Raw genomic sequence first — 25,928 nt, 5'->3', positions numbered from 1 at the left:
TATTCATTCCTTTGTATCAAAAAAGAATGTTAGCCTAGTGTATTACTGATTTATTTTTAAAAGTTGTTTGTATTTGAAAGGCTTTTTGTGATGTTCAGCTCGTTATAAAGTGAAAAATTAGGATAATTTGCTCATTACAAAGTGAATCCATCTTTGAGAGCAGAATTTTCATTAGCTTTGTTGGATCTAATCTGCATTCATTGGAATCCAAAACCAACCTGTCACTTTGCTACTCTTAAATAATTGGAAAATGTATTATTAACCTGTTGTTTTCTGGATGCCCCTGGAAAAAGTACTTCCACAGTATGTGACCAATAGTCCACTCTTCATATCCGATATCTCATTATAGATAAAACAGAAGATGACATGGAAAGAGAAGCACGTCTTGTAGAACAGTGGGTAGGGCTAACGGAAGAAAGAAATGCTGTGCTAGTCCCAGCACCAGACAGTGGGATCCCAGGTGCTCCTGCAAATTGGTAGGTTGACTGAAATGCATTATATTTCAGCTTGCTTGCAAAATAACTTTTGAGTGAATATTGTATGCAGTTAACAGGATAGTAAAGATCTGAGGGAAGAATAAGCTGCTAAAATGCTAAATGTGTGTTCATCTTTTTTTTAAAAAATGACCTTTATATTCCACAACACAGAACATTAGTGCCCTTAGTTCAGCTAAAAACTTATTACAACTAGAAGAAAAACTGCTGAAGTGAACTGGTTGGGTTTTTTTTGCTGGTCTATGTATCCTGAAGATTTATCTCACCCTGAGATCTTTGGATTAAGGGCAGGATATAAATATTTTAATATATAGAAAATAAAAAAGGTTTCTGGCGGTATAATGCACAGTCATGTAATAATGTAGAACCGGGGTTTATATACAAGTTCATTTACAGATTCCATAATATTTTATTAACTGGGGTGTTTCCTTACTTTTAGGATCCCACCTTCTGGAATGGAAACACATATACCTGTACTTTTCCTTGATTTGAATGGTAAGTTACAGCTTATGAAGGGAGTGGAAGTATGAATCCCCTTGAATATGCTTGACGTATTTATATGCTTTCGTATTGCTGGTGTTTTATTGCTGTTTGGGAATCTGAAGTGCTGCAGATCTGGATCTGGTGGCTTTTAAATAATCCAGGTTTTTTTGTTTATTGAATGTATTGAAAGAAGCACAGTTGTCGGGCATTAGAGTTCTTCCATCATGTGTAAAGACACATTCTTAAACATCTTCATCAAAAGTTCCAAAATGATATTTTGCAATGATTTGTATTTGTTGCCATGTACTTGCATTGTGGGGTAACAAATTGCATTAAGCTGATGTATACAAATGTAACATGAGAAGTGTAAGTCTATTCTATCTAAAGCATTGTTTTCCAATTATGCATGATATCTGTGTAACATGTTTAAGACTGGGACATAGGAAATAATTAAAGCTAAAAAAAAAATGTCTTGTAACTTAATTTTATTTTTTGTTAGCTGATGACCTCAGTGCCAACGAACAGCTTATAGGTCCACATGCATCAGGAGTAAATTCAATACTACCAAAAGAGCATGGAAGTCAATTCTTTTATCTACCAATCATAAAACACAGCAAAGATGAGGTAAATTCCTAGTGAGCTATTCTGTACAGTAGATGTGTGGCTATTATATTTTTACTGTTTGCATTTTGCCAATCCATTTTCTTTCTTTTTCAATACATTTAATGCTACATTATACCTTTGAAACCTTGAATTAGAGTTTACTCTTTTCTACTTGATTTTTGTTGAACAAGTGTGCATAGTTTATTGTTATTCAGAATAACCTCTTAACAAAGTGATATTTGATTAGCTCTTAATTCATGTGGGGTTGAAATACTTACATTTTGAAGAATAAACATATAATATTCTTGAATTGTATAAATGAAGTCCAACTTCTTCTTAAAGTGTCCCCGGACCCCTTTTGAACCAAGGGGCGGCAACGGGGAGAAGCGATCTTCTCCCCTCCGCCCCTTACTTCAAAAGAGGGGACAGAGGGGAAGGCGCGTGCCTTCCCCTCTGTCCCCGGAGATTGCGGGGCAGGCAACGGGGAGAAGCGATCTTCTCCCCTCCACCCCGTGCTTCGCAAGACGAAAAACTCGCAAGAAGAAAAAACTTGCGGAACGAATTAATTTCGTCTTGCGAGGCACCACTGTAGTTGGATTAGCATCAACAGGCTCCACCTACTGGTGAATAAACCCCCCTGTTTTAGACTCACCCCTCTCTGAGGGGGTGGAGTAAGCTGACGTAATCTAATGCCTAAGCCAATACCTTTTCACTTGCTGTAATCAATAAAGTTGTGGCCTTTTCTTCCCCATTAACCTTATAGCACGTGTCCTTGTGTTTTCATTCCACTACGTGGGGATCGGGTCCTCGAACCACAACGTAATATTCCACACCCTTTCTCCAAAGCCTTAGAAAATGGTAAATGCACTGACTTCCATGCTAGCGCTAAAAATGTCTTAGTTAATATATCCATAGCTGTCTCCCTGTGTGCTCCACTCACTTACTGTATTTTTCGCCCTATAGAACGCACTTTTTCCCCTCCAAAAATGAAGGGGAAATATGTGTACGTCCTATGGGGCAAATGCAAGCTTTTGCTGAAGCCTGGAGAGTGAGAGGGGTTGGTGCACACCGACCCATCTCGCTCTCCAGGCTTCAGGAGAGCCCTACCGCCAGCCCCACAAGCTCGGGGGACAGCGGGGAGGTGGAACGCCGCCATCCCGCTGTCCCCCGACTTGGTTAGAAGGCTGGCGGGGGGGGAGAAGCCTGCTCCTCCCTGTCGCCAGCCCTGCAAACTCGGGGGACAGCGGGGAGGCGCAGCGCACCATCCCGCTGTCTCCCGACCTGGTTTGGAGGCTGGCGGAGGGCTTCCCCCTCCCCCAGCCCCGCGAGCTCCCAGAGCTTCGGCATGGCTCTGGGTCCCGTTCTGGGGGCTGGGGTTGGGGGGAGCTTGGGCTTGCGGAGAGATTCCTGTTCTGGGAGATGGGGTCGGGGGAAGCTCGGGCTTCCCCCGCCCCAGCCCCAGCCCCGCACCTGGGGGGGGGGAATAATTTTTTTCCTTTATTCCCCCCCCCCAAAAAAAAAAAAATCTAGGTGCGTCCTATAGGGCAAAAAATACAGTACCCTTTTAGTTTTCCCAAAGGGATGGTTTATGGATTTAATTTAATATCTTGGCTTATTATGTCTTTGATACCCTGTGAAACATCTATCCATTATTAACCTGAATACATTTCTACCAAAAGTGGGCCAATATTTCCTTGCTTCTTCAACATGAACCAGATAGGTATACTGGGATACATTTTTGCAATTCTTACAGGGATATAATGCCATGTACAGTGGAACCTTGGTTCCCAAAAAGCTTGGCTCCCAAACCAATTGGCTCCTGAACGCCGCAAACCTGGAAGTAAGCATTCTGGTTTGTGAATGTTTTTTGGAAGCCAAACATCCATTTCGACTGTCGGCATTGTTTCTGGGGCCAATCAGCCAATCAGAAGCCATGCCTTGGTTTGCGAACGTTTTTGAAGTTGAACGGACTTCCAGAATGGATTGAGTTCAGGAACCAAGGCACCACTGTATTCAGTATATTATAAAAGTTTCTATTGAATCCACACAAAGTAAAATAGTTTTTGGCTCATTATTTCTATATATAATGTCATTCTATATCTGTCATTCTAACAATAATTTCTTTCTCTGAATTTTGTTTGGGCGGGGTACAAATAATAAATTATTATTATTATTATTATTATTATTATTAATAATAATTCAAAATATGGAAGAAGTCTGCTTATGTTTGTTCCTCTTATAACATTTTTATTGGGCTTCTAGACTGGCAATTTAGCATTTGGTTTGTTTTATGCAAACTGAGCATATTAGAAAATAGCAAGTTGATTCCCACCTCTTCCTCCACGGCAAAATGTCTTTATACGTGTAAAACCATGTACGAGTGCAACTAATATTGCACATGGTGATAATGGTTAATTTTTGGTGCAGATCAGTCATCCAGGCTGGAGCTTATTCAGATTCTTCAGTGATATGTTAAAAATCAGCAATAGAAAAATAAATATGATCTTAGGCAGAATCTTCATTTTATAACTTTTGCTTTTACTGACAATGAAATGAGTAATTTTACTAATCTATACATACCCTGTTTGCTTTGTCCCAATATGGACAAGCAGTTGGTTTATAATAGATTTGAAGTATTGATTGATAAAGATACCCCTAGCTATTTTATTCTTGGTTGCTTAATGTGAGAAGGGAGGGGATATTTCCTTACTCACTTTATTTAAAAAAGCGAACCACCTTCTGCTCCAGCGGTTTTCCCAAACCCATAGTTCTGCCACCATGTAATATTACTTATACCTTTAGCGCCCTTAACTTATCAGTAACCTGAGTAACTGTTGATATCAATGTAGTACTAAGACTATCTGGTATAGCTATTATATTTGACAAAGAAATCAATGTTTATTTATTGCATTATGCAGTGCACAATGCGGTGCGCAATTACTTTATACTATCTACTTAAAAGGATATGCACTTTGTTAAGATGTTGCTTAAATGCAGCTTATTTTACACTATTACTAAACTAAGTCAGCTTTGAAGGACCTAATTTAAGGTTCTTTTGCCAGATTGTTCTAATTACTCCATCCCAGTTAAGCCTCACCAACTCTATAACTGAGGACCTTTACTGAAGCCTCTCTTTTGACCTGTACTGACCTGTTGAAGCACAGGGCTGTTTCTGTTGCTCTGCCCTGGAATCTTTCTCTCCTACCAGACACCAGACAGAGCCTGGCATTCCAAACTGCCTCTCACTTCTTCTCCCCTCTTCAGCCTGAGCCAAGCCAATTCAGCTACCTCAGCCTTCCTTTCATGTCCTCTTCTTCCTTAATCTTCTTCCTCTGCTCTCTTCTTCTGGCTGCCCACCATGAACACCAAGCACCAACAAATGCTGACTCCTCTCTGAGCAACATGGACTAACCCTAACTGACCTTAACTGCCATATATTCACTTCTTCTGCCCCCTCTGGTCCAGCCCCAGCCAATCACATTGTCTAACTGAATATTCTAAACCTTCAACCACCAATCAAAATATGGGTACGTTTTATTCTTCTTTTGCATACTGATAGTTCTGTCTCCAACCCCTCCTTGGCTGTCTGTTTAGCTCCCCCAGTGACAGTTAAACCAACTGCTACCTGATCAGGCAAAGCACTTTCCCCATCAAATACATTACAAAAAAAATTGACAGAGGTACTATTCTACTCAGTTTTACTTAGACTCATTGAAACCATGGGACTTTAATCGTGTTCATTAATTGCTTTTGTTAATGTCCTGTTAATTGTCTAAGCATTTCTGTATTTCAGGAATGTTAAAAGGGTAGGGTAAACATTTAAGCAATTCAGATCAGTTTCCTTTATAATATTCTACCAAATTGTGCTCCTAGGTTTCGGCCACTGCTGCATGGGACCCTTCTGTGCATGATTCAGTGCACTTGAATAGGGTAACACCTCAAAATGAGAGAATCTATTTGATTGTGAAGATTACAGTCCAACTCAGCCACCCTGCTGCAATGGAACTTGTGCTACGTAAAAGAATTGCTGCAAATATTTACAATAAGCAGGTGATGGATGAATTCTGCTTAATGTATCTTGTTTTGACTGTATTTCTTTTTTGTTGACTTAACTGTTGGGATAAAATTTAGAAATAATAAACTAAACCAGGAAGTATGCACATACAATGCTGTTTTTTAAAAATAAAAAACCACAGAAATGTTTTATTGATGTTTAGTTTCGTTACTAAAGGAACATGCAGAATAACAAAAGGAACATAAACAAAGGAAGGTATACAAAGCTTGATAAATGTTTAAATAAAAAGGTTAGCTTATGGTTGCAGTAATTTACATTCCAATTTATGCAATCAAATAAAGGTGTTTTCCATAATGTTGCATGTGTTGATGGAGGGTGAAAACAATGTTCAATTGTTTTTACAAAGTAAAATAATACCATGTTTCTTTTAATTTTTTGCCATTCCCAGTGAGGTATTGGGTGGGATGAAAAAATATGCTAAGGAGGCTGAATTGGGATGCCAGGATGAGAGTTAGCCCCTACCCCATTGCATGTGACATAAACCTGCAAGAAACCATTTTCTTAGCTTGCTTTAATCACACTATTCATCATATGAATACTTTATTCTTTAATTCCCCCCTAGAGTTTTACCCAGAGTCTCAAACGAAGAATATCTTTGAAGAATATATGGTATGCTTGTGGTGTGGCCTATGAAATAGTTTCAAATATACCAAAGGTAAATTCTACTGTACTTTTTTCAATAAGTTAGAATAAATGAAAAAATCAAAGTAAAAGAGATTCCTGTAAACTGCATCCTCAAAGTACTGTTTTAGGCATTCTGAAGAGGCATCTGTATAAGGACTGCATAACGTTGCGTTCTGTTTGTGTCCCAGTTTTAAACAGATTAAATTAAACAGTTTAATTTTTAGGCCACAGAAGAAATTGAAGATCGGGAGACACTGGCTCTGATGGCAGCCAGAAGTGAAAATGAGGGTGCATCTGATGGTGAAACTTACATTGAGAAGTATACTCGTGGAGTGTTGCAGGTAGAAAACATTTTGAGTCTTGAACGATTAAGACAGGTGAGTAGAAAAAAGCTTCAGGCCAAATTAGTTTAGTTATTGTAAAAACAATTGCCACAAGAGATGTCTCATATTTCCATTTTCTTTACCTTTACTATCAGAATGCTGGCAAACGTTTAATGTGAACTTGCTCTTAGGATGCAATTTTGATATAATGTTCCATTCTTTATCTGTCTTCAGAGATATCAAACCTGATTAAAGTAAAAATGATTTTTCTGTATTAATAAATATACCTTTATATATATACTTTCTGAAGTGAGTTTTAATTGCCTAGATCTCTATGTGAAACTACGGATTTCAATTTACTCATTCTATCTTAACACAGGCAGTCACAGTCAAAGAGGCTATTTCTACTAAGACTCGACACATGCAGCGGAGTGTCAGTACACCAAACGTCCACAATGTAAGATAATTTTTCAAGGTGAAAGACTCACATATTACTAAAAATGTTAAGGTTGTAGACAAAACGTATTCATTTTGACCCTGGAGAAATTGAGATTAATCAGTAGAATAAGTTGTCAAAGGAAATTGTGGCATATTCTACGTATTCCAGTAGTTATTTGTCAGGGATAATTTAGGTTTAATGCTCCTTTCCTACATGCAAGTATAACCCTCCTTTCCTTTAAATGCAGGATATACAGTACATAAGTGTTCATGAAGTTCTATTGCCATGTTTGTCAGTCTTTTGTTTATTTCAAATGCAGCCTAGGCTTAGCAGTGGGTGAGGAGACTGCAGCTCTCATGTGAAGGCCAACCTGCTGCTAAGCAGGCTGATAACATTCATTGGGCTCATATTTATTTATTGTTGTGTTTTAGGTGTCCTGTAGTCGATTAGATATTTCTGGCTGTGATGAAGATAAGGTATGAACATTAAGTGAGCAGATGTGGCACCTTTTCGAAAATGTAGTCAAATAGACTTGCCTTTTCCTTCCTATTTGATACAAGAAAGTCTTAACTTTAGTCTTCAGTAATAATGATAGGTTGTTTAGAACAGGAATGTATAATCTGATGCATTACTGACTCAAGAAAATCAAGTTGAGCTGATCTCAGGGTGCTTCACAAAATAAAATATGAAAGACTGTCAGTTATTTCTCTGGTGCAGGGGCATGTGGGGGTGCAAAAAATTTCTCAGGGTAGTTAGTATTGAATCAATTACCAAAAAAGTCCTAGGTATCTTCCCTGTGAAATAGGAGAGATTACGGGGTATTTTTGTAATAGATTTTAACAAAATAAGACTGTGCTCCATGGAGCAAGTACCACTGAATGCATTGGGGATATACTTCTGAATAAAATGCACAGGACTGAGTTGCATAAAATAAATTTGAAAAGTTTTGGTAGTAATAAAAAACATGTATGTGTGAGAGAACATTGACTATTTTGAAAGGATCTGAACTCTTTTTTGTAGCTTGAAAATGAACATTTTCCTTTTTCTTTTCTTGGTTGTTTATGACTTTAGGGTTGGTCAGAAGGTCATCTAGATGTATTAGATTGTTCTTCCAGTTATCAAGATGTATCATGTTATGGTACTTTACCCAGAGATTCTCCTCGCAGAAGTAAAGATGCTGGTGGTAAGATTTTTATTGTGTTTAGTTTTAATTGGGTCAATATATGAAATTATTAATATAAAGGGTAAAGGGTACCCCTGCCCGTACGGGCCAGTCGTGTCCGACTCTACGGTTGCGCGCTCATCTCGCTCAAGAGGCCAGGAGTCAGCGCTGTCCGGAGACACTTCCGGGTCGCATGGCCAGCGTGACTAAGCGGCATCTGGCGAGCCAGCACCAGCGCCACACACGGAAACGCCATTTACCTTCCCACTATAAAGCGGTACCTATTTATCTACTTGCACTTAGGGGTGCTTTCGAATTGCTAGGTGGGCAGGAGCTGGGACCGAACAACGGGAGCTCACCCCGTCACGGGGATTCGAACCGCTGACCTTTCGATCAGCAAGTCCTAGGCACTGAGGTTTTACCCACAGCACCACCCGCTGTCCCTCTTGCAATTCTAGGATGCTATAAATGGCAACAGAGTAGTTTAAAATGGACTTACTATAAATATATTATTAATACACACACACACATATTCATATATGTGTGTGTGTGTGTGTGTGTGTGTGTGATGCAAAGGGTATTTCCCTCTGTTCTACTGTCTTTAAATTCTTGTGGTAAATGTGTATGTGTAAAGCAGCATTCAGTCCTAACGGATACAGTGTTTAAATCTGCTAGCAAAGGCTATTTCTCCCATGATGATGAAGGTTAGCTTGTGGGTGCTTTGCTGCTGCAAGGGCTGAAAACAACTATCCCAGCACCCTTTAAGAAGGTTCTGAAGTAAAAATGGGATGTGCCTCTCCAGACCAAGCACTTGGAATCATATACCAATAAGTTTTATCTCCTAGAACGAGCATTATTATTTTATATAGTAGAATCAATGCACATAGTGCTTTATGTAGTGATATGAGCAGTGATATGTTTAGAGAAGCTTTTAATGTACGTGCATTACGATATTTTAATATTTTGTTGGAAGCTGCCCAGAGTGGCTGGGGAAGCCCAGCCAGATAGGCGGGGTATTTTTTATTATTATTATTATTATTATTATTACACAGTTTCTCCCCTGAGGAGTTTACAAAAGCAGAGGAAGAGAAGTAGGAAAAGAAAATGTGCACATGCATATACATGACAGCATAAAGGAAGGGGAGGGAGATTTAGTGATAAGGAAAGAAAAAAATTATATTGGAAGCTGCCTAGAGTGGCTGGGACAATCAAGTCAGATGGTTAGGGTACAATTATTATTATAAAGAATAACTGCTTAAGGAACAAGTGATTAAAATTTGGTTTTAGTACTAATGTTGTAGCTTTGTGACTTACTTTGTTTTAAACTGCCAAATTACATATGAGTTGTTACCTTATGCTGACAGGTACATTATCATTCTCTCTTGGGTTATATTAACCAGCAGCTGCACTGAAATTCTAGTGGTGTTACGAGTCATATGTAAATAATTACCACTATGTACTTCTACGAAAGAATGGGAGGCTTTTTCTTTTGAGACATCCACAGCTCATATTTAGTTCTCTTTGAAGTATGTTCTGAATTGCAGACAAGCTTTTTGCTAAACTTTGTTTAAGGAAAACCTTCTTGATGCAAAAGGAGGGAGTTGTAGGTGATAAAGTATGTTTACTTTACAAATAGCAGAGAGCATGCTTTAAGACATGCTGGACTGGTTTGCATATAATCCTATACCTTGAGCAAACCTCTCAAACAGTGTGAGAGATGGCACTGTGGATACAGGAGGAAAGGAAATCAGCAAAAGTTGCCATGCCCCCTCCCCGTCGCTTAATTAAAAGCTGTTTTCCACGGTGATAAAGTCTGGATCCAACCCTCTCTGTTACTCCACTGTTATTTCGTTGTACAAACAACATTTACCATGAATGGTAAGCAGGGAAATGAACATATTTCATAACATGGCACAAATGAGGATCTAATATACTCGTCATCATGGTTATTTCCTGTGGTGCTTTATATCACTCTCTTTTTCATTTTTTACTTATTTTTGCAGTTGATGTTGGAATAACTGACCTATTTGTGTGTGTTTATTTTCATTATCCAAGGTTATGTATCAGAGAATCCTCATGCATCAACCGTCAGCCCATTTAAAGCATTTTCTCCACAGCCACCCAAGTTTTTCAAACCTTTAATGCCAGTAAAAGAAGAACATAAAAAGATCTCCTTTGAAAGTCGGCCTCTACTTAGTAAAGAGGTAGGTAGTTAAGAACTATTATAGTTTCTTAACCTTGATTAATTTATGTGCAAGTAGCTATTGTCTTTGCCAGTAAATAACTTGCAGCTTGCATTTGTGATATGGAGAATTTGGAATCCTACATTAAAATTAAGCAATTCCTTTTCTCTGTACTGGAATGATAATCCTATTTCATTTTTGTCTCCTTTTGTTCAGCATGGAGTGTGTTTCTGCTTAATCGTTGTCTGTTGAAAAACTGCTGTCCTGAATTGTCAATTTATTTTATTAGGCTATAGCACTATTTTAGGAAATGGTTTCATGTTTTCCACAACTGAAAACAAATGTGTTGCATGGATTTCTGTAATTAAGCCATTTAACCTCCTTGCCTGAGTTGTTTTAAAAACATGTCCTCCTGTCTTACTAACATGCATGGGTTTGTAAATACCTTATTTGTGTGATGTTTTGTGTGTCTTAACCTTTGCAGAGCATGCCATCATCTCAGGTACATAGCGCTGGTTGTGTTGTGCCCTCAGGAAGTAATGCCAGTAGCATGCCAGTAGAACACAATAACATACATGAGGAAAATATTGTAAGTTTTGCATTGGTTTCTGTCATAATGCCTGGTGGTGGTTTAAGGCCCTCTCATGGGGTGTAGTTTTTGCTATACTGTAATAGTGAAGGAAACAAGATGTGCATACAATGTGCATGTTGGCTTTTAAATATGTGGCAAAATGCATAATTTGTTACAATTATTTTAAATTGATCATTCATATATTTTGAAATGATCATTCAGATATACGTTTTCAAGGGAAAAGGTAGAACTTTGGAGGGCTTATTCACTGGTAAATTCAGAATGTCAGCATTCATGAACTTTCCAGTACTTCCACATGTTTAATTTGTAGATTGGTTTAGACTGAAAAATGTAAATGTTGAAGTGTACAGCAAAGCAGACTTGCCATTCATTTTCATATATTTGAAATGTCCACCTTTCTTGGCTTCCTCACATAGACAATCAACTTTATAAAATAAAGTGTTGTATACCTAGCGTTGACACTGAAGTGGATATACTGCAGTCTTGGGTTGGTTTGGGGACTGAATAAACTTTGGTTGCACTGATGGATGACCTTTACTAAGAGGTAGATGGAATTGGGACCCTGTTACTCTTGCTTAGTCTTTCAGCTGCCTTTGATACCAGTGGCCATGGTATACTCCACGATAAACTGTGTGGAGTGGGTATTAGAGGCACTGTATTACAGTGGTTCCACACCTACCTGCATAGCTAAGTCCAGAGAATAACATTAGGGGAGTGTTCTTTATTCCCTTGGGGTTCTGACATCTATATGAAGTAGCTGTGTGTGGTCGTTAGGAGTTTTGGAGCAGTACACTGATGATATGCAGCTCTATTTATCCATAACATCTGAATCTGGAGAGATTGTGCAAGCCCTGGACCAGAGACTGGATGCAGGCCAATAAATTGTGTTGAAATCTTGTGAAGATTGAGGCTCTTTGAATAGGTGGTTCTCGTTTCCAAATGATAAGCCAGTTGCTTCTTCTGATTGGGGTTATGCTCCCTCTAAAGCATCAAGAGGTGCTCTAGGATACATCTTTGTCATTGAAGGCTAAAACATTTGCACTGGCTGCCTATATGCTACCAGCCCAGGTTCAAAGCCCTTGTGATGATATGAAAGCTGTGAACGGGTTGAGTCCAAGATAATTTAACTACATTGGTAGTTAATCCTCACCACCACCACAAAAGGCATTTTTATACCACTCATAGTCAAAGTACTTGCTTATTCAGATGCTACTTGACAGCAATTTATGGCCAATCTTGGCTTCTGGAAGCAGATAAGCTTGCAGTTAACTGGCAAGATTCTTAGAGCTCAGATCTCTGCCTAGAATGGTAGGTAGTGAAGATAGGCCAGAAAGTTTGAAGTTAAGTGTAAAAGGAGATGAGGAAGAGATCAGAATCAGAAGAGATAAGTAAAAATATCATTTGAGAGGTTTTGGGTGTTGGGAGCAAGGAGAAAATATATCTTGAGGTGTACATTTAGCTGTTGAAAGCACAGGAAAACCTTCAGCCCTGGGGGGAGAAGCGTGGAGGGAGATTTAGGGAACAATTGTGTGCCTGGGTGTGCTTTATCTTCTGAATTTCCTCTTTTTCCATTGCAGCCTTTATTGGCTTGGCTTGCCAGTTGACCTGAAGACCCCATAGACAGGCCTGCTTTCATATCTTTAACATCTATACAATGTGAGAAATCAGCCAGGATGATTGTAGGGCATGACTCGCTGCTAATGGCACCCAGTGAACCAGTTGTTGCAGGCAAAGAAGCAGCCAGAAAAGTTGGCAACCCTCTAAATTACACAGGAGCCTGGTTAGGGAAAAAAGTTGGTAACCCTTAGTTCTAACCTTTTTTCACTTAATAAATTAGCCACTTAATAGGCATGAACAGTTGTAAATGAATTATTGCCCTTATAAATGGTGCCGTGTTATTTTATATTAATGAGGATCTCTCTTTCTTTCTGGGGTTTTTGATTTCAAGTTTGCCTGATGAGAGGACACAGGTGGCGCTGTGGTCTAAACCACTGAGCTTCTTGGGCTTGCCGATGAGAAGGTTGGCAGTTTGAATCCCCATGACGGGGTGAACTCCCGTTGCTCAGTCCCAGCTCCTGCCAACCTAGCAGTTCAAAAGCACACAAAAAAGTGCAAGTAGTGGGAAGGTAAACAGCATTTCCGTGCGCTGCTCTGGTTTCGCCAGAAGCGGCTTAGTCATGCTGGCCACATGACCCGGAAAATCTGTCTTCAGACAAACGCCGGCTCCCTCGGCCTCTAAAGTGAGATGAGTGCCACAACCCCAGAGTCATCTGTGACTGGACTTAACTGTCAGGGGTCCTTTACCTTTACCTTTTTCCTGATGAGAGAGTTGTAGCATAGCCTTCTCAAAATGTAATATTTAATTAACAAATATTCTGTGGTTATTCCAGTTTCACCACTACCTTGGAGCTAGATGGCTATAGGTGTCAGTGCAGTGGACCTAAGTCCCAGATTTGTCTGTGAGCAGATACATGGAGCTGCCACTATCCTTTTATGTTATGCTTTGTTTGTGGGCAGCTAAGTGAACTTGATTATGATATCTATTAACAGCATTACATTCTGGTTTACTACACAGCATAATTCATTTCTATACAAAGAATGTACAGAGAAAGCATTGAGAGGATTTTGCACTTTACTAGTGGAAGATTCTATTTAAAATTATATAGGTTTCTTTTGGTATAAAAACATCAGTTACATTCACTGTTAAAATTACAATTATTTTCATATGTCAACAAACAGTTTTCTTCAAGGTATAGAAACCACATAGACTGCAGAGTAGTTACTTATTGTTGTGTTCACCTGATACTGCCCAAACCTAATTATCCCCTGGCTTTTATGTTTTCTCTGAAAGGATCCTTCAGTGTAGAAAAAGGTTGCAAGAAATTTTCACTTTTCAAGGACATTGACTGGACATAGTGTGCTGACTGTTGATTACTGAGCTAGTGGAGGATAAGCAAGAAGATTCTGAAATGATTAGACCATGTTGGACTAGTTAAAAATGTCTAATGAATGGTGAGCCCTATCTTACAAATTACTCAGTCTATGTCATAGAAATCAATTTTTAGTGGGTAAAACTTAATTCAAGTTCTAACCGGTATAACTCAAACCACTTTTCAGTATTGGCACTGTTCCACAAATTGGATCGTATCATTATATTCAGACTTTACATCCTGCCCATGTAATGCTAAAATTGTTGCTATGCAACTTTAGATTGATATATCAGTGAGAACAACTTAATGTCTCGCCAGAGTGGTACATGCTCTAGTTATCTCTCTCTTGGACTACTGCAGTGTGCTCTATGTGGGGCTACCTTTGAAGGTGACCCGGAAACTACAACTAATCCAGAATACGGCAGCTAGACTGGTGACTGGGGGTGGCTGCTGAGACCACATAACACCGGTCTTGAAAGACCTACACTGGCTCCCAGTATGTTTCCGAGCACAATTCAAAGTGTTGGTGCTGACCTTTAAAGCCCTAAACAGCCTCGGTCCAGTATACCTGAAGCAGTGTCTCAACCTCCATCATTCTGCCCGGACATTGAGGTCCAGTGCCGAGGGCCTTCTGGCGGTTCCCTCACTGCGAGAAGCCAAGTTACAGGGAACCACGCAGAGGACCTTCTCGGTAGTGGCACCCGCCCTGTGGAACACCCTCCCACCACATGTCAAAGAGAAAAACAACTACCAGACTTTTAGAAGACATCTGAAGGCAGCTCTGTTTAGAGAAGTTTTTAATGTTTAATAGACTATTGTATTTTAATATTTTGTTGGAAGCCGCTCAGAGTGGCTGGGGAAACCCAGCCAGATGGGTGGGGTATAAATAATAAATTATTATTATTATTATGTTAATCATGCTAAAACAAGTATTTTTGCCTTTGGAAAATATATCTCTCACCATAAATGGCCACTTGATAGTGAAGCCATTGAATAAATCTCTACTAAGCATAAAGCTTGGAGAGCACTGAATGCTGTTTTTGGTTATGCAGAAGTCCCCTCCCAGCTGTTTTACTGAACTGAGATTTGGAGATTAACAGATACGGAACATGTAGAAATTTCACAGAATGAATTTCTAAGATCTATACTTAGAACCTTACATGGTACTCCAGTAGTTTGTATTACTGCAGAAGTTGGGTTAATGCCCGCAAAGTTCCTCACTCTCATGCTGTTTGTATATTATTACAAGTAGTTTAGAATAAATTGTGATACACTATTGCAAAAATTATTCTTGGCGCAAAGCAGACACAAATGCAAAAACAGTTGACTAGCTCACTGTGTGCAAATAATGTCACATCAACCCCCATGATACCAAGAACTAATATTTAGCTTGCCATGACCACCCCCTCCAATTATCCAAACTAAATTAAGGGTGTATTTCTATAATAAAGTTAGCAAAACACCCCACTCTTCTATTTTTTTATATATATTTGATTATATATAACATGCTTTTGAAGGTTATTTTCTATGATTTCACACATTTTGTCCTGTATGTGGTCGATTCCAAATCATGCATACTCTGTCTTGAGAAATTATATCAGAAGTATCATTTCAGTGCAATTGCTATTTGTGAAATGCAGCTTGTTGAGGCTTCTCAATATGAACTTCATTTTGTTATTTATACTAAACACAAGAGGAAATTCCTATAACCATTTTCAGATAGTCTGGCCAGTTCTGATGATTTAGCTGGGGAAAAAACCCATCAACAACTGATAGAATTAGGTTACACTTAAGAGCTGCTAGAGTTGCTGTTACACAGAAATGGACAACATAAGTTACTGAAACAAATTCTGCAAACTGAAAATGTGTGATATATGTAAAGATTTGGGCTTTGATCCTAACATCAATTCCATGGGTGGAATGGAGTTCATTTTCACAAAGTGGGTTTTTTCTAATCCTCCTGAAAATTGTTCCTAAGGCTTAGGGGATTTTCCTAATCAGCATAGCATATGATACAGGGGACTGCAGTAGGAAGCAGGTGGCATGACCCTTAAATGTAAGTGCCTTCTGCTTGTACACTATACCTTTTGGATACAAATTCTAGAGTGCTTCTATATAGTTTGCTTGTTTTTACTTTAGGTGTAATTTTATAGGATCACCACCTTCTGTCTACTTGCAATGAGGATGAAGTCTTGCATAACCCACTTTGATTAAAGAACAAATATTTGATTAGTATATATTATTTGCAATATAGAAATCTTAGGAAGCTCTGTTTAATCCCTTTATACTCTCACAAAAATCCTGGCTAGCACACAGGTGTGTAGTGCTTATCAGCAATAAGAATTTTCAGCTCATCTGCATTACCATTACGAACTAGTTGGCTAGTCTAGATCAAGCTTCCTCAATCTAAGCCCTCCAGATGTTTTGAGACTACAGTTCCCATCATCCCTGACCACTGGTCCTGCTAGCTAGGGATCATGGGAGTTGTAGGCCAAAAACATCTGGAGGGCCGAGGTTGAGGAAGCCTGGTTCTAAAGTGTAGAAGAAACTTTGCAATGAGCAGGTGGGTGAGAGGAAGAAGTATATCCTAGGAAATTCAAACAAAGGTAACATATAGAGTGGTATTAAACTAAGTAATTGCATGAGCAGAATGATTTCCATTTGCATAACGGAACTCTGAAATCTCCAAAGGATTGGGGAAACTCGTAGAACATATTTAGGTGGGGGTGGAAAGGGTGGGGAAATTCCTTGCACTAATGGAACCAGTGACTTAGCACTACTTTGAATTCCACCCATAGATAGATAGCAATTTTAGCTAGATAATAGAAATTGTATATACAAATATTATAAAAGTTACTTGCATTACTTGAAGTAGTACAGAAAGAGCAGAAGCATTCCACTGCATACTTGATTGGGCAGGACATCATCTGTTAATGAGAGCTGATTACTTGTTCTGCATTGCTAGAAAACTAAAAAACTAGAGCGACTATTTATGCTGGTGCTTTAAATAACACATAACTTCAGCAGTATCCAATCCAAATAACTTTATTGTACTAGCTATTGGCCATGACAAATACTTCAGCAGTACAGATCTTGGACTCATTTCATTGCTTTAAAAGCAAAGCAATGCAGACCAATAGTTCCATGGAAAGACACATGTTTTTCCTAGTGCCTGGTAGATTTCTCATAAGCTCCACTGTTTCAACTATGCCATTATTACCTATTGTTTAACACCTTGTCTATGAACACATAGTCCAGGACTAGTTTAACTATACTACCTTCCCTTCTTGTATCAAAGATTTAAAATCCACATTCATCTTATGATAGATGCAGAAAGATGTTTAGTTCTAAATATTGTGTATATGGCAGTATGGTGATTAGGATGTAAACCGGGGTGGGCGGTTGAATCAGACTTTTACATAATATTTTGTAGCCTGCTTCACCACAGTTGGAATCCTAACAGAAATTTGCTGTAATCATTACCCATGGCAAGAATTTTAATAAAGTTCATTTAATCATTATCTTACTCAATTTAACACAGCTGTGCAGGTGGCTAAAAATGGAGTTGCACAAAAACAAATTATTTGTATTGTATAAGAAAAAATAACTGGCTCTACAATCTATACACGGCCAGTGAAACAATATTTATATTGGACCAACAAGTGAGACCTGAATTAGGATCAGACATAGTTGCTTAAAATGTAGGGATTAAGCTCCTTGATAATGGGGTATCTAGTAGGAATGTGTTATCTAGTACCACTAGCCCAAAATAGCTTTAGACGGGTTTTTTCACCTATACTGTGCCCTACTCCCACCTGTCATACCTCAGTTAAAATTGGGTGTGGGGTATGCATGAGGAGTTGGCTAGTAAAAGAAAGTAAGAGCATTTCATTGGATGTGCTCAAATTCTTAAGTAGCAAATTGGATCCCAATCATAAGGTGCACACACATACATGCGCACGCACGCACGCACACACGCGCACACACACACACACTAATCTTAATTTCCTTGATAATCAAACTCTTAGAATAAAGTGAATGGCAAGTGTTCTTAAAATAGCCACGTTCTGGCAACATTCAGCATTACCTAAGCAGATTTTTGCTTGTGCAGCAGAACGTCTCCTTCTGTCCTCCCACTTGCAACTCCTCCCTAAAAATCTGCTCTGGAGGGTTGGTGAAACCCTCTAGAGCAGATCTTTGGGGTGCGCAGGGGAGTGCAGGGGAGGCAAGAGGAAAAGGAATACTCATTGCACAAGTGGGCAGGCATTTATTTATCCTTCATTGATAACTTGTCATGCCTTTGCTTAAAATGCAGAAGTAGTAACTGTAAACCTTTACAATTTTAGCAGGACTCTGAGGATGACGATGAGTTGGAGGCCATTAACAAGAAGCCTTATGTGCCCGAAGAATTTGCTGACTTCAGTGTCTACAATGCCAGCTTGGAAAACAGGGAATGGTTATCTTCTAAAGGAGACTTTGTAAACTCTCGTGTTGTTGAAAAAGAAGTCTCTCGTAGTCCTACCACTAGCAGTATTACTAGTGGCTACTTTTCCCACAGTGCCTCTAATGCTACTTTGTCTGATATGCTTGTTCCCTGTAGTGATAGCACAGATCAGTTAGCCAATCAGATGAGGGATTTGGATTCTAATGACCATTCTGTAGCCCATCTAACTCACGATTTAAGACCTTCAAACAAGGAGACTTCAGAACCAGGAAGAGACTTGGCAAAATATAAGGTGCTCATGTCACCAGTTAAAGAAAATCGTGCCTTAGCAGCAGAGGTTCCAATGTATGAAAGTACTACTACCATTCCCACACAGTTACAGTGCACAGGTTTGGATTCCTCAGCTAATAAAAACACACCACATGGGATTGAATTTCCATTTCGAGAAGCAACAGTTGAACACACTTCAAATGTTTTTGAGGATCACGCATTTACAGAATTCATGGGTGCTGAAGATGGAAAGGAACTTGAATGTTCTGTAGGTCCACAATTCTGTTCCAGCAGTTCTTCTAGTCAAAAGAAAAAGGTCTCAACAGCTGGAATGAATTGTGCCTCTGGTTTCTCAGATAATATTTACAACCAGGACAATCCTTTGAGCCATTTGCAATCTGCACCAGTGGGATATCAGCGGTCAAACAGTACTGAAAATCCTTCATTGTCTGTCAGAATAAAAGAGGCTTCATATTGTCAGATGTATGCAGACTCTTTCCTAGCAGATGACTTCATTGGAAAAAATCATTTAGATGTCTCTCATTGTGAAGTTGTTACTTCTGAAGAACACCCTAGTTGGGTGGAAGTGGGGGAACAAGTGTATATTGGTAGTAACAAGCCAGGCATAGTAAGATATGTCGGTCCTGTTGATTTTTCATCTGGTATCTGGGTTGGCATTGAATTACATTTTCAAACAGGTAAGATATGGTCCTTTCCATTATATATTTAGAATCCTAGATACAAGTTGTCTGGTGATATTTGTATATCCCAGTATTTTAGGACTGGAGAAGTCCAACTGGTGAAATTAGTAATGCCTGTTTACTTTTATTCATTTACATCCCACCTTTCTTCCTTCATGAAACTCAAGGCAGCACAAATAGGCATTTCATTGGGGACCCTAGAGGATGGGGTGCAAAGTGGGGTTGGGTCCAAACCCTGGGATAATTTGTCAGAAAGACTGTTGTAATCAAAGCTAGTTGATAAAGAATAGAGAAAGCTGTCACGTGTCTGCTAGGACCAAGCAGATGATTCCATTGTTGTGGGTGTAGAGCGCTGATGTGCAGTGACGAGCTGTCAAATACTATTCCAATACTGGCCCAATCTGCATGTCACAGTAAACCTTTGTTTGTCTTAAATCATGGTTTAATTGGATGCATGTGTCTCCCCTGCCTTGTTTCAAACAAGGAATACTATGGCTTATTGTGTTTTCAAACAAACCACAAATAGACTAGACTCTAGTCACAAATTTCTTGCAAGCTCTTCTCCTAAGATAATCAAATATAGCCATACCTCTCTAAAACATCTTTAATTCCAACAATTTTTCTTACAAATTTTAATGATTAAATAAATGAATTTAATCAAGATTACCTCACTTTATGTTCTGGACCTTAATTCACCATATGAGAGGGAAACATTGATAAACAACTGAGGCAAGAAAATAAACCATCAGCAGCAAGTCAGAAATATACCAAGTATGGGGAAGGGGAAGAAACTGCACAAAGACCTGCATGGCAGAAGAGAGGCACTTTCACAATTAAACCATGGTTCAATACAAACAGACTTACTGTGTCATGCAAACGAGCCCATTGATTGCTACTGCATATCAGAGACTTTCAAATATATTATGATCTATTTGCATGTCACAATACTCCCAGGATACTTGCACAACCAGGGAATTTTATTTTAGAGAAGATTCATTAGTAAAATTGACAGCTGAAGATGTTGAGACCTGGGAACAGGACTTTTCCCACAGGTTCCTTTAGTTAAGGACAGAAGAAATTTATCCATATAATCATGCAGTGCTTAATGGTCAGCAGCAGAAGAAAAATAAGCAACTGAAAATATGCCCAGACTGCTCATGGACACTTAGATAGGGCACTGGTTACTAAAAAGTCACAAAAGAATCAGAATTGCAGAGTTGGGACCCAAGGGTCATCTAGTCCAACCCCCCGCAATGCAGGAATCTCAGCTACAGCATCACTGATGGCCATCCAGCCTCTGCTTAAAATTTTAAAAATAAATGTATAGGTCATTCAAGTATAGTGCACAATTGTGTATTAAATTAGTATGATGCACAATTGATGTGACCAGGCAAAAGCAGCATCATATATTTCTAGAAATTGCTGAAGTCTCTTTTCCCATTAAGATCATAGAGGAGCTGCTGCTCAACCAATTGGCTCATGAAGGAGTTGAGTAGGAATTGCAGCTTCCAATTTTTCAGATCAAACCACTTTACATACTGCAGAAAATATGAGTGCCACAATATGTCAGTTGCATCTAATTTTGTGTCATTTCAATGCAATCAGATGATACAGTTGGCTGAGGCTCTTGTGTGTGTTTTCTGATCACATGCTTCATCCCGTTTGTGATGTTTTTTGTGCTTCCACCATGCTTGAGGCTTACAGTAACACCATTACTTCCTCTTAACCAACTGGTTAGTACAACACAGTAAAGAGTGAACCTTTGTAAGCATTAACCATGGTGAAGGCTAGTATCAGTCTCTATGCTTTAATAAATATTTAATAATTCCTCCCATGGTTTCAAACTTCTGTTAATTCTTACTGGAATTATTTGTGCTTATTTAAGGGAAACATGATGGAACTGTAAAAGGCAGAGAGTACTTCCGCTGCAAACCACGACATGGGATATTTGTTCGTCCTGAATGTGTCACTAAAACACCAGCTCCAACAAAGATATGCAGTAGCAGTTCACGATCTCAGGTATCATCTACCATGGACACACGGAAGAGTTCAGTTCTGCAGAAGTCACCCTCTTCCAAAGCAGAGGCAGAATCCTTCTGTCAATCAGGAGATGCAGCAGCTTCCGCTTTTTCTAGAAAACAGGAGATCAGGAAGTCTTGGATTAACTGAAGCTGCAGTTTTGTTCTTGTTTTTGCACTTGCTGCACACATCACTGTGTAGACATTTTTTCAAAGTAATTGTATAGTTTTTAATTTGTTACTGAATGTTTGAGTCATGGGCATAATTCTCTGGTTCTTTAAAAAAAAATAAGTAATATATATATATTGAGTGTGTATCATTTGCCTGCCTAAAGGCAAACATGGCTGCACACTAAATTAAAGTCAGGCTGAAATCCTAAATTCCCTTACCTGGGAACAAGCCCCATTGAACTCAGCAGGTTTACTTCTGAATTGAAATGTAAAGGATTGTGCTGTTTGTAAATAAAACTGTGAGGTACTTGACCATTTGCTACTTAACACATTAGATCATACAAAATATTGTGTGGGAGGGCAATGGGATGTAAATATGTATCTGAGGGGAAATCTACCATATGCTGTTACTTACCAAAGAACATGTATTAGAATGATACACTTGCTGTTTATATCTTGGGTTGTATTGTATATGTTTGTTTTACTTGATAGCTTGGTGCCATATTTCTACATGTTAACACCAGGCACCATGCTGCCTTATATCCTGTGTTTATTAAGCACACTGAAGAGACTGCTATCATTTTTGTTTTCTATTTTGTCTTCCTATAGGCCTGCCACTGTGCCAATTTGACATTTATTGAAAATATTAACAATGCCTAAAGTTTATGTGTTGGGCATTTTTCATGTGCCAACCAGGTAATCTGGATGCAGAAACAGTATTACTGCAAAGGAGAAGGTGGACAAAATTTTCAACAAATGGCTTTTTTTTTTTTTTAATGGGGGAAATACAAAGCAGCAGTAGTGGATCACAATTACAAATCATGCACTGTTTGTTACTGGCAATGACCAATCTCAGATGAAATGTTCAGAAGTGATTTAATCTGTAAAGTTCATTTTTAATTGTGGATTTGTATTATGTGTTCGAAATGTTGGGGAAGTATTCCATGTATAGATACTGTCTTGAATATTTGTAAAGTAGAAAATGGTAAAAAGGAAATATAAGAATGGCCTGCTGTATTCTTTATATTTTAGAAAGAAATTGAGATAATGGGACCTTACAGACAAGTTGCTGCTGTTCTTCAATTTATATGTATAGTAAGCTAACTCCTAGTATTTTGCAATTACTGTAAAGTGTAATTTATATTATATTTCTGCTATACTGTATTTAATTGGTACAGAGCATTTGTGTGTTAGAATACAGATGGTTTACTTCAGATTTTATAAATGTTTCTGCCTATTTGACTTCATATTCTGTAATATAAGACTTGAACAGATATATTGCTTAATTGGTTACTAATTCATAGCTTCACATATGCTGTATTTACCTTTTATATACATACTGAAAAGATAATACAGTATTAAATGAGGTATATTCATCACTGGTCTCATCAAAAGCCCCTGCCAGGTAGTAAATCTTCTTCACATAAATTATGGGAAATATATGCTTGATACTTTCAATTTATGAATTGTTCAGATTATTAATATGGCTACAATTCCATTAGCAGTTCTTCATTCCAACAATAAATTTAGCCATACTTCTTTTCTATATTGGCTGCAACATCAGTGTAATGTGGAGTAAACTACTACTGTTCATTACACTAGCCATATTTGGATGTTGCATTAAACTGACATGAATAATTCTAACGTTTTTCGGAAACTCTGATCCTCTCCTTTTCTCCTTCCATGCAGCCAGGAGGCATTTGGAAACTCTTGGTTTTGGTTAAGTATGGTTTGTCTTGTTCAGACGTGACAAACTCTGAATAATTGGCTTATTTTAAATGTCAAATAAATGTTTGTAAAACTGGCTTATTTAAACAAACCAAAATTAATGATAAGCGTAATTCATAACTTTAGACAATTCAACAAGCTGTGGTTAACTGAAAGTAGAAGTGAATGTTTCTGAAACCCTCCTAGCCATGTGTGGGGTAGAGGGAAGACTGTAGTCTTGTCATGTCTTACTAAACTATACAGTGGTACCTCGGGTTACATATGCTTCAGGTTACATACGCTTCAGGTTACAGACTCCACTAACCCAGAAATAGTACCTCGGGTTAAGAACTTTGCTTCAGAATGAGAACAGAAATCGTGCTCCAGCGGAGCAGCAGCAACAGGAGGCCCCATTAGCTAAAGTGGTGCTTCAGGTTAAGAACAGTTTCAGGTTAAGAACGGACCTCCGGAACGAATTAAGTACTTAACCCGAGGTCCCACTGTAGTTTGGATGTATTTGGATGTCAAGCATACTGTGATGAAATCCTTTATTGCTGAAATAGATTGCTCTTTGAGAAGGTAGGTATGAATACATCAGTATAAAGCACAGAAGTTCTACTGAAACACAAAAATATTCAGAGAGTACTGCAAATTATAGAATGATGACAGCTTAAGTGATCTTAAGTGTTCAGGTTACTTGAGCATGTTTCTAAACCTGATTTTGGCAGAAGTCTTCAAAGTGGCATATAGTTTGTGCACACAATTCTATATATATTATGCAGAGCTGGGACTTTGTTAAGAGCTTTAGATAGAATATTGTCAAATTACTACACTACATGAAAGATTGCTTTTAGTTAATGTACCAGTTATGTTTTGCACTCAACCTGTCTCATTAAAGCATACACAATAATTTGTTTTGTTGGAATAGGTAACCTATGTAATTTTTTTAGTCTTGAGGCTGTTGGTCCATTAGGGGGCAAAGGTTGCGGGGGGGGGGGAGAGACATACTAACAAAAAATAGATATGACCATTTAACAATTCAAAAATAATGTCCCAACAAATTCTAATTCAGAGTTTACAGACTTTGTGAACTTCATCCTCTTCATTTTTTTGTTTTCATGCAAAAGTTGACAATTTGCAGCTTTGAGACAGCAGAAGCCAAACAATGTTCCACTGTCCTTGAAACTATCAAGTCTGTTTCTTTAGCTATGTTTATCTAAGACTAATACAGATTCATTTCAACTAGATGACTTCCATTTTAACTAAAATGTGGTGTCTGGTAACCTACTACCCTAAATTAGGGTTGCCATATTTCAAAAAGTAAAAACCAGGACACCCCAAGAGTTGCTGAGCTTTATTTAGGAAAACGCCAAAAGATCCAGGACTTGCCTAAGATCCAGGACAAAGCCTTTGAAATCCCATTAATGGGACATATGGGACAGCCCTAACTAAATGTACAATCTTTTCTACATAATTCAGTTTTTCATAAAACATTCATGTAATTCTGCATTCAAAGTGCTTGGCTATTCAGAAACTTCAGGTCCTATAGCACTGCTCTTTATGTTGGTATTTATCTACTTAAAGATGTTAGAGCTGGTTCCCATTTCACTGATTAAAGCTTTAGTCTAAATAGATAGGGACTAAGCCTCCATGTGTAAAATGCAAAATTTCAGCAACCTTCATCCTAGTCTGAACTTCCAAGTGTTTTATTTTAGCTTTGGTATTTTTGAGAGACCAGCCAGTCAGAGTAGAGTGGCTGACTCTCTGGGACAGAGACCTAGTATTTGGTCCCTGTCTTCTGCTTCAGCCCTTAACTGTCAGGGGTCCTTTACCTTAGGGACGCGAGTGGTGCTGTGGTCTAAACCACTGAGTCCCTTGGGCTTGCCGATCAGAAGGTCAGTGGTTTGAATCCCCGTGATGGAGCCCCCCCGTTGCTCAGTCCCAGCTCCTGCCAACTCACAGCTGTCAACTTTTCCCTTTTCTTGCGAGGAATCCTATTCGGAATAAGGGAATTTCCCTTTAAAAAAGGGAAAAGTTGACAGCTATGTGCCAACCTAGCAGTTCGAAAGCACACAAAAAAGTGCAAGTAGATAAATAGGTATCGCTCTGGTAAGAAGGTAAATGGCATTTCCGTGTGCTGCTCTGGTTTCGGTGTTCTGTTGCGCCAGAAGCAGCTTATGCTGGCCACATCCATGGAGGTGGGATGGATGAAGAAGATAAAATGAGCTTGAATCCTAACAAGACAAGCACTATGGGAGAGTGGTTCCCATGTGAGAGAAATTGGTCCACTGCCTGCCCTGGATGGAGTTGCACACCCCCTGAAGCAGCAAGTATGGAGTTTGGCAGTGCTTCTGGATTGTTGTTATGAGGCAGGCATCTTCACTGTAACCTTTTACGTGCCCACTTTAAACATTTTTGTTTAGTCTACCCACGCATGTAGAAGTTATAGCTATTGTTGATTTTAATCATATGTTTAATACCTGTTTTTAACTCTTCCTCCTCCCAATAATTTAATAGTTTCTATGTAACTGCTCACCAACACATTCGAGCTGTAAATCTTTCAGTATTGAGCTAAGCAATATGAATCCCTATATTTGCATAAACTTTAACCAAGCCTTTTTGGCTGAGTGACAACTTTAAAAATGTGCTGGGGAGTGGTTTATTCATTGACATGTTTCTTGTTTTAACTTTAACTACGCATTTCGCTGG

The 25,928-nt window shown here is 38.7% G+C and overlaps 1 protein-coding gene across 6 annotated transcripts in view; it reads left to right on the top strand.

The window, feature by feature from the left end:
* The window catches only part of KIF13A (kinesin family member 13A), a 72,441-nt gene extending 49,655 nt beyond the window's left edge, over positions 1-22,786 (top strand). For 2 of the 6 annotated variants that reach the window (XM_079983725.1, XM_079983723.1), the window contains 13 exons: positions 350-476; positions 934-989; positions 1,477-1,601; positions 5,454-5,630; positions 6,218-6,310; positions 6,504-6,656; positions 6,982-7,059; positions 7,473-7,517; positions 8,113-8,224; positions 10,259-10,407; positions 10,871-10,975; positions 18,255-19,320; positions 21,209-22,786. In XM_079983725.1, coding sequence (XP_079839851.1) covers positions 350-476; positions 934-989; positions 1,477-1,601; positions 5,454-5,630; positions 6,218-6,310; positions 6,504-6,656; positions 6,982-7,059; positions 7,473-7,517; positions 8,113-8,224; positions 10,259-10,407; positions 10,871-10,975; positions 18,255-19,320; positions 21,209-21,492 — 2,570 coding nt within the window. In that variant the 3' untranslated portion in view covers positions 21,493-22,786. The remainder of the gene's footprint in view (positions 1-349; positions 477-933; positions 990-1,476; positions 1,602-5,453; positions 5,631-6,217; positions 6,311-6,503; positions 6,657-6,981; positions 7,060-7,472; positions 7,518-8,112; positions 8,225-10,258; positions 10,408-10,870; positions 10,976-18,254; positions 19,321-21,208) is intronic. The other 4 variants (XM_079983728.1, XM_079983726.1, XM_079983724.1 and 1 more) reach the window with 3 other exon arrangements.
* The last annotated feature ends 3,142 nt before the right edge of the window (positions 22,787-25,928 follow it).

This window comes from Podarcis cretensis (assembly GCF_951804945.1).
Source record: "Podarcis cretensis genome assembly, chromosome: 7".
NCBI classification, from domain to species: Eukaryota; Metazoa; Chordata; class Lepidosauria; order Squamata; family Lacertidae; genus Podarcis; species Podarcis cretensis.
Note: the sequence above shows the minus strand (reverse complement) of the source record. Positions and strands in the feature narration are given on the sequence as shown.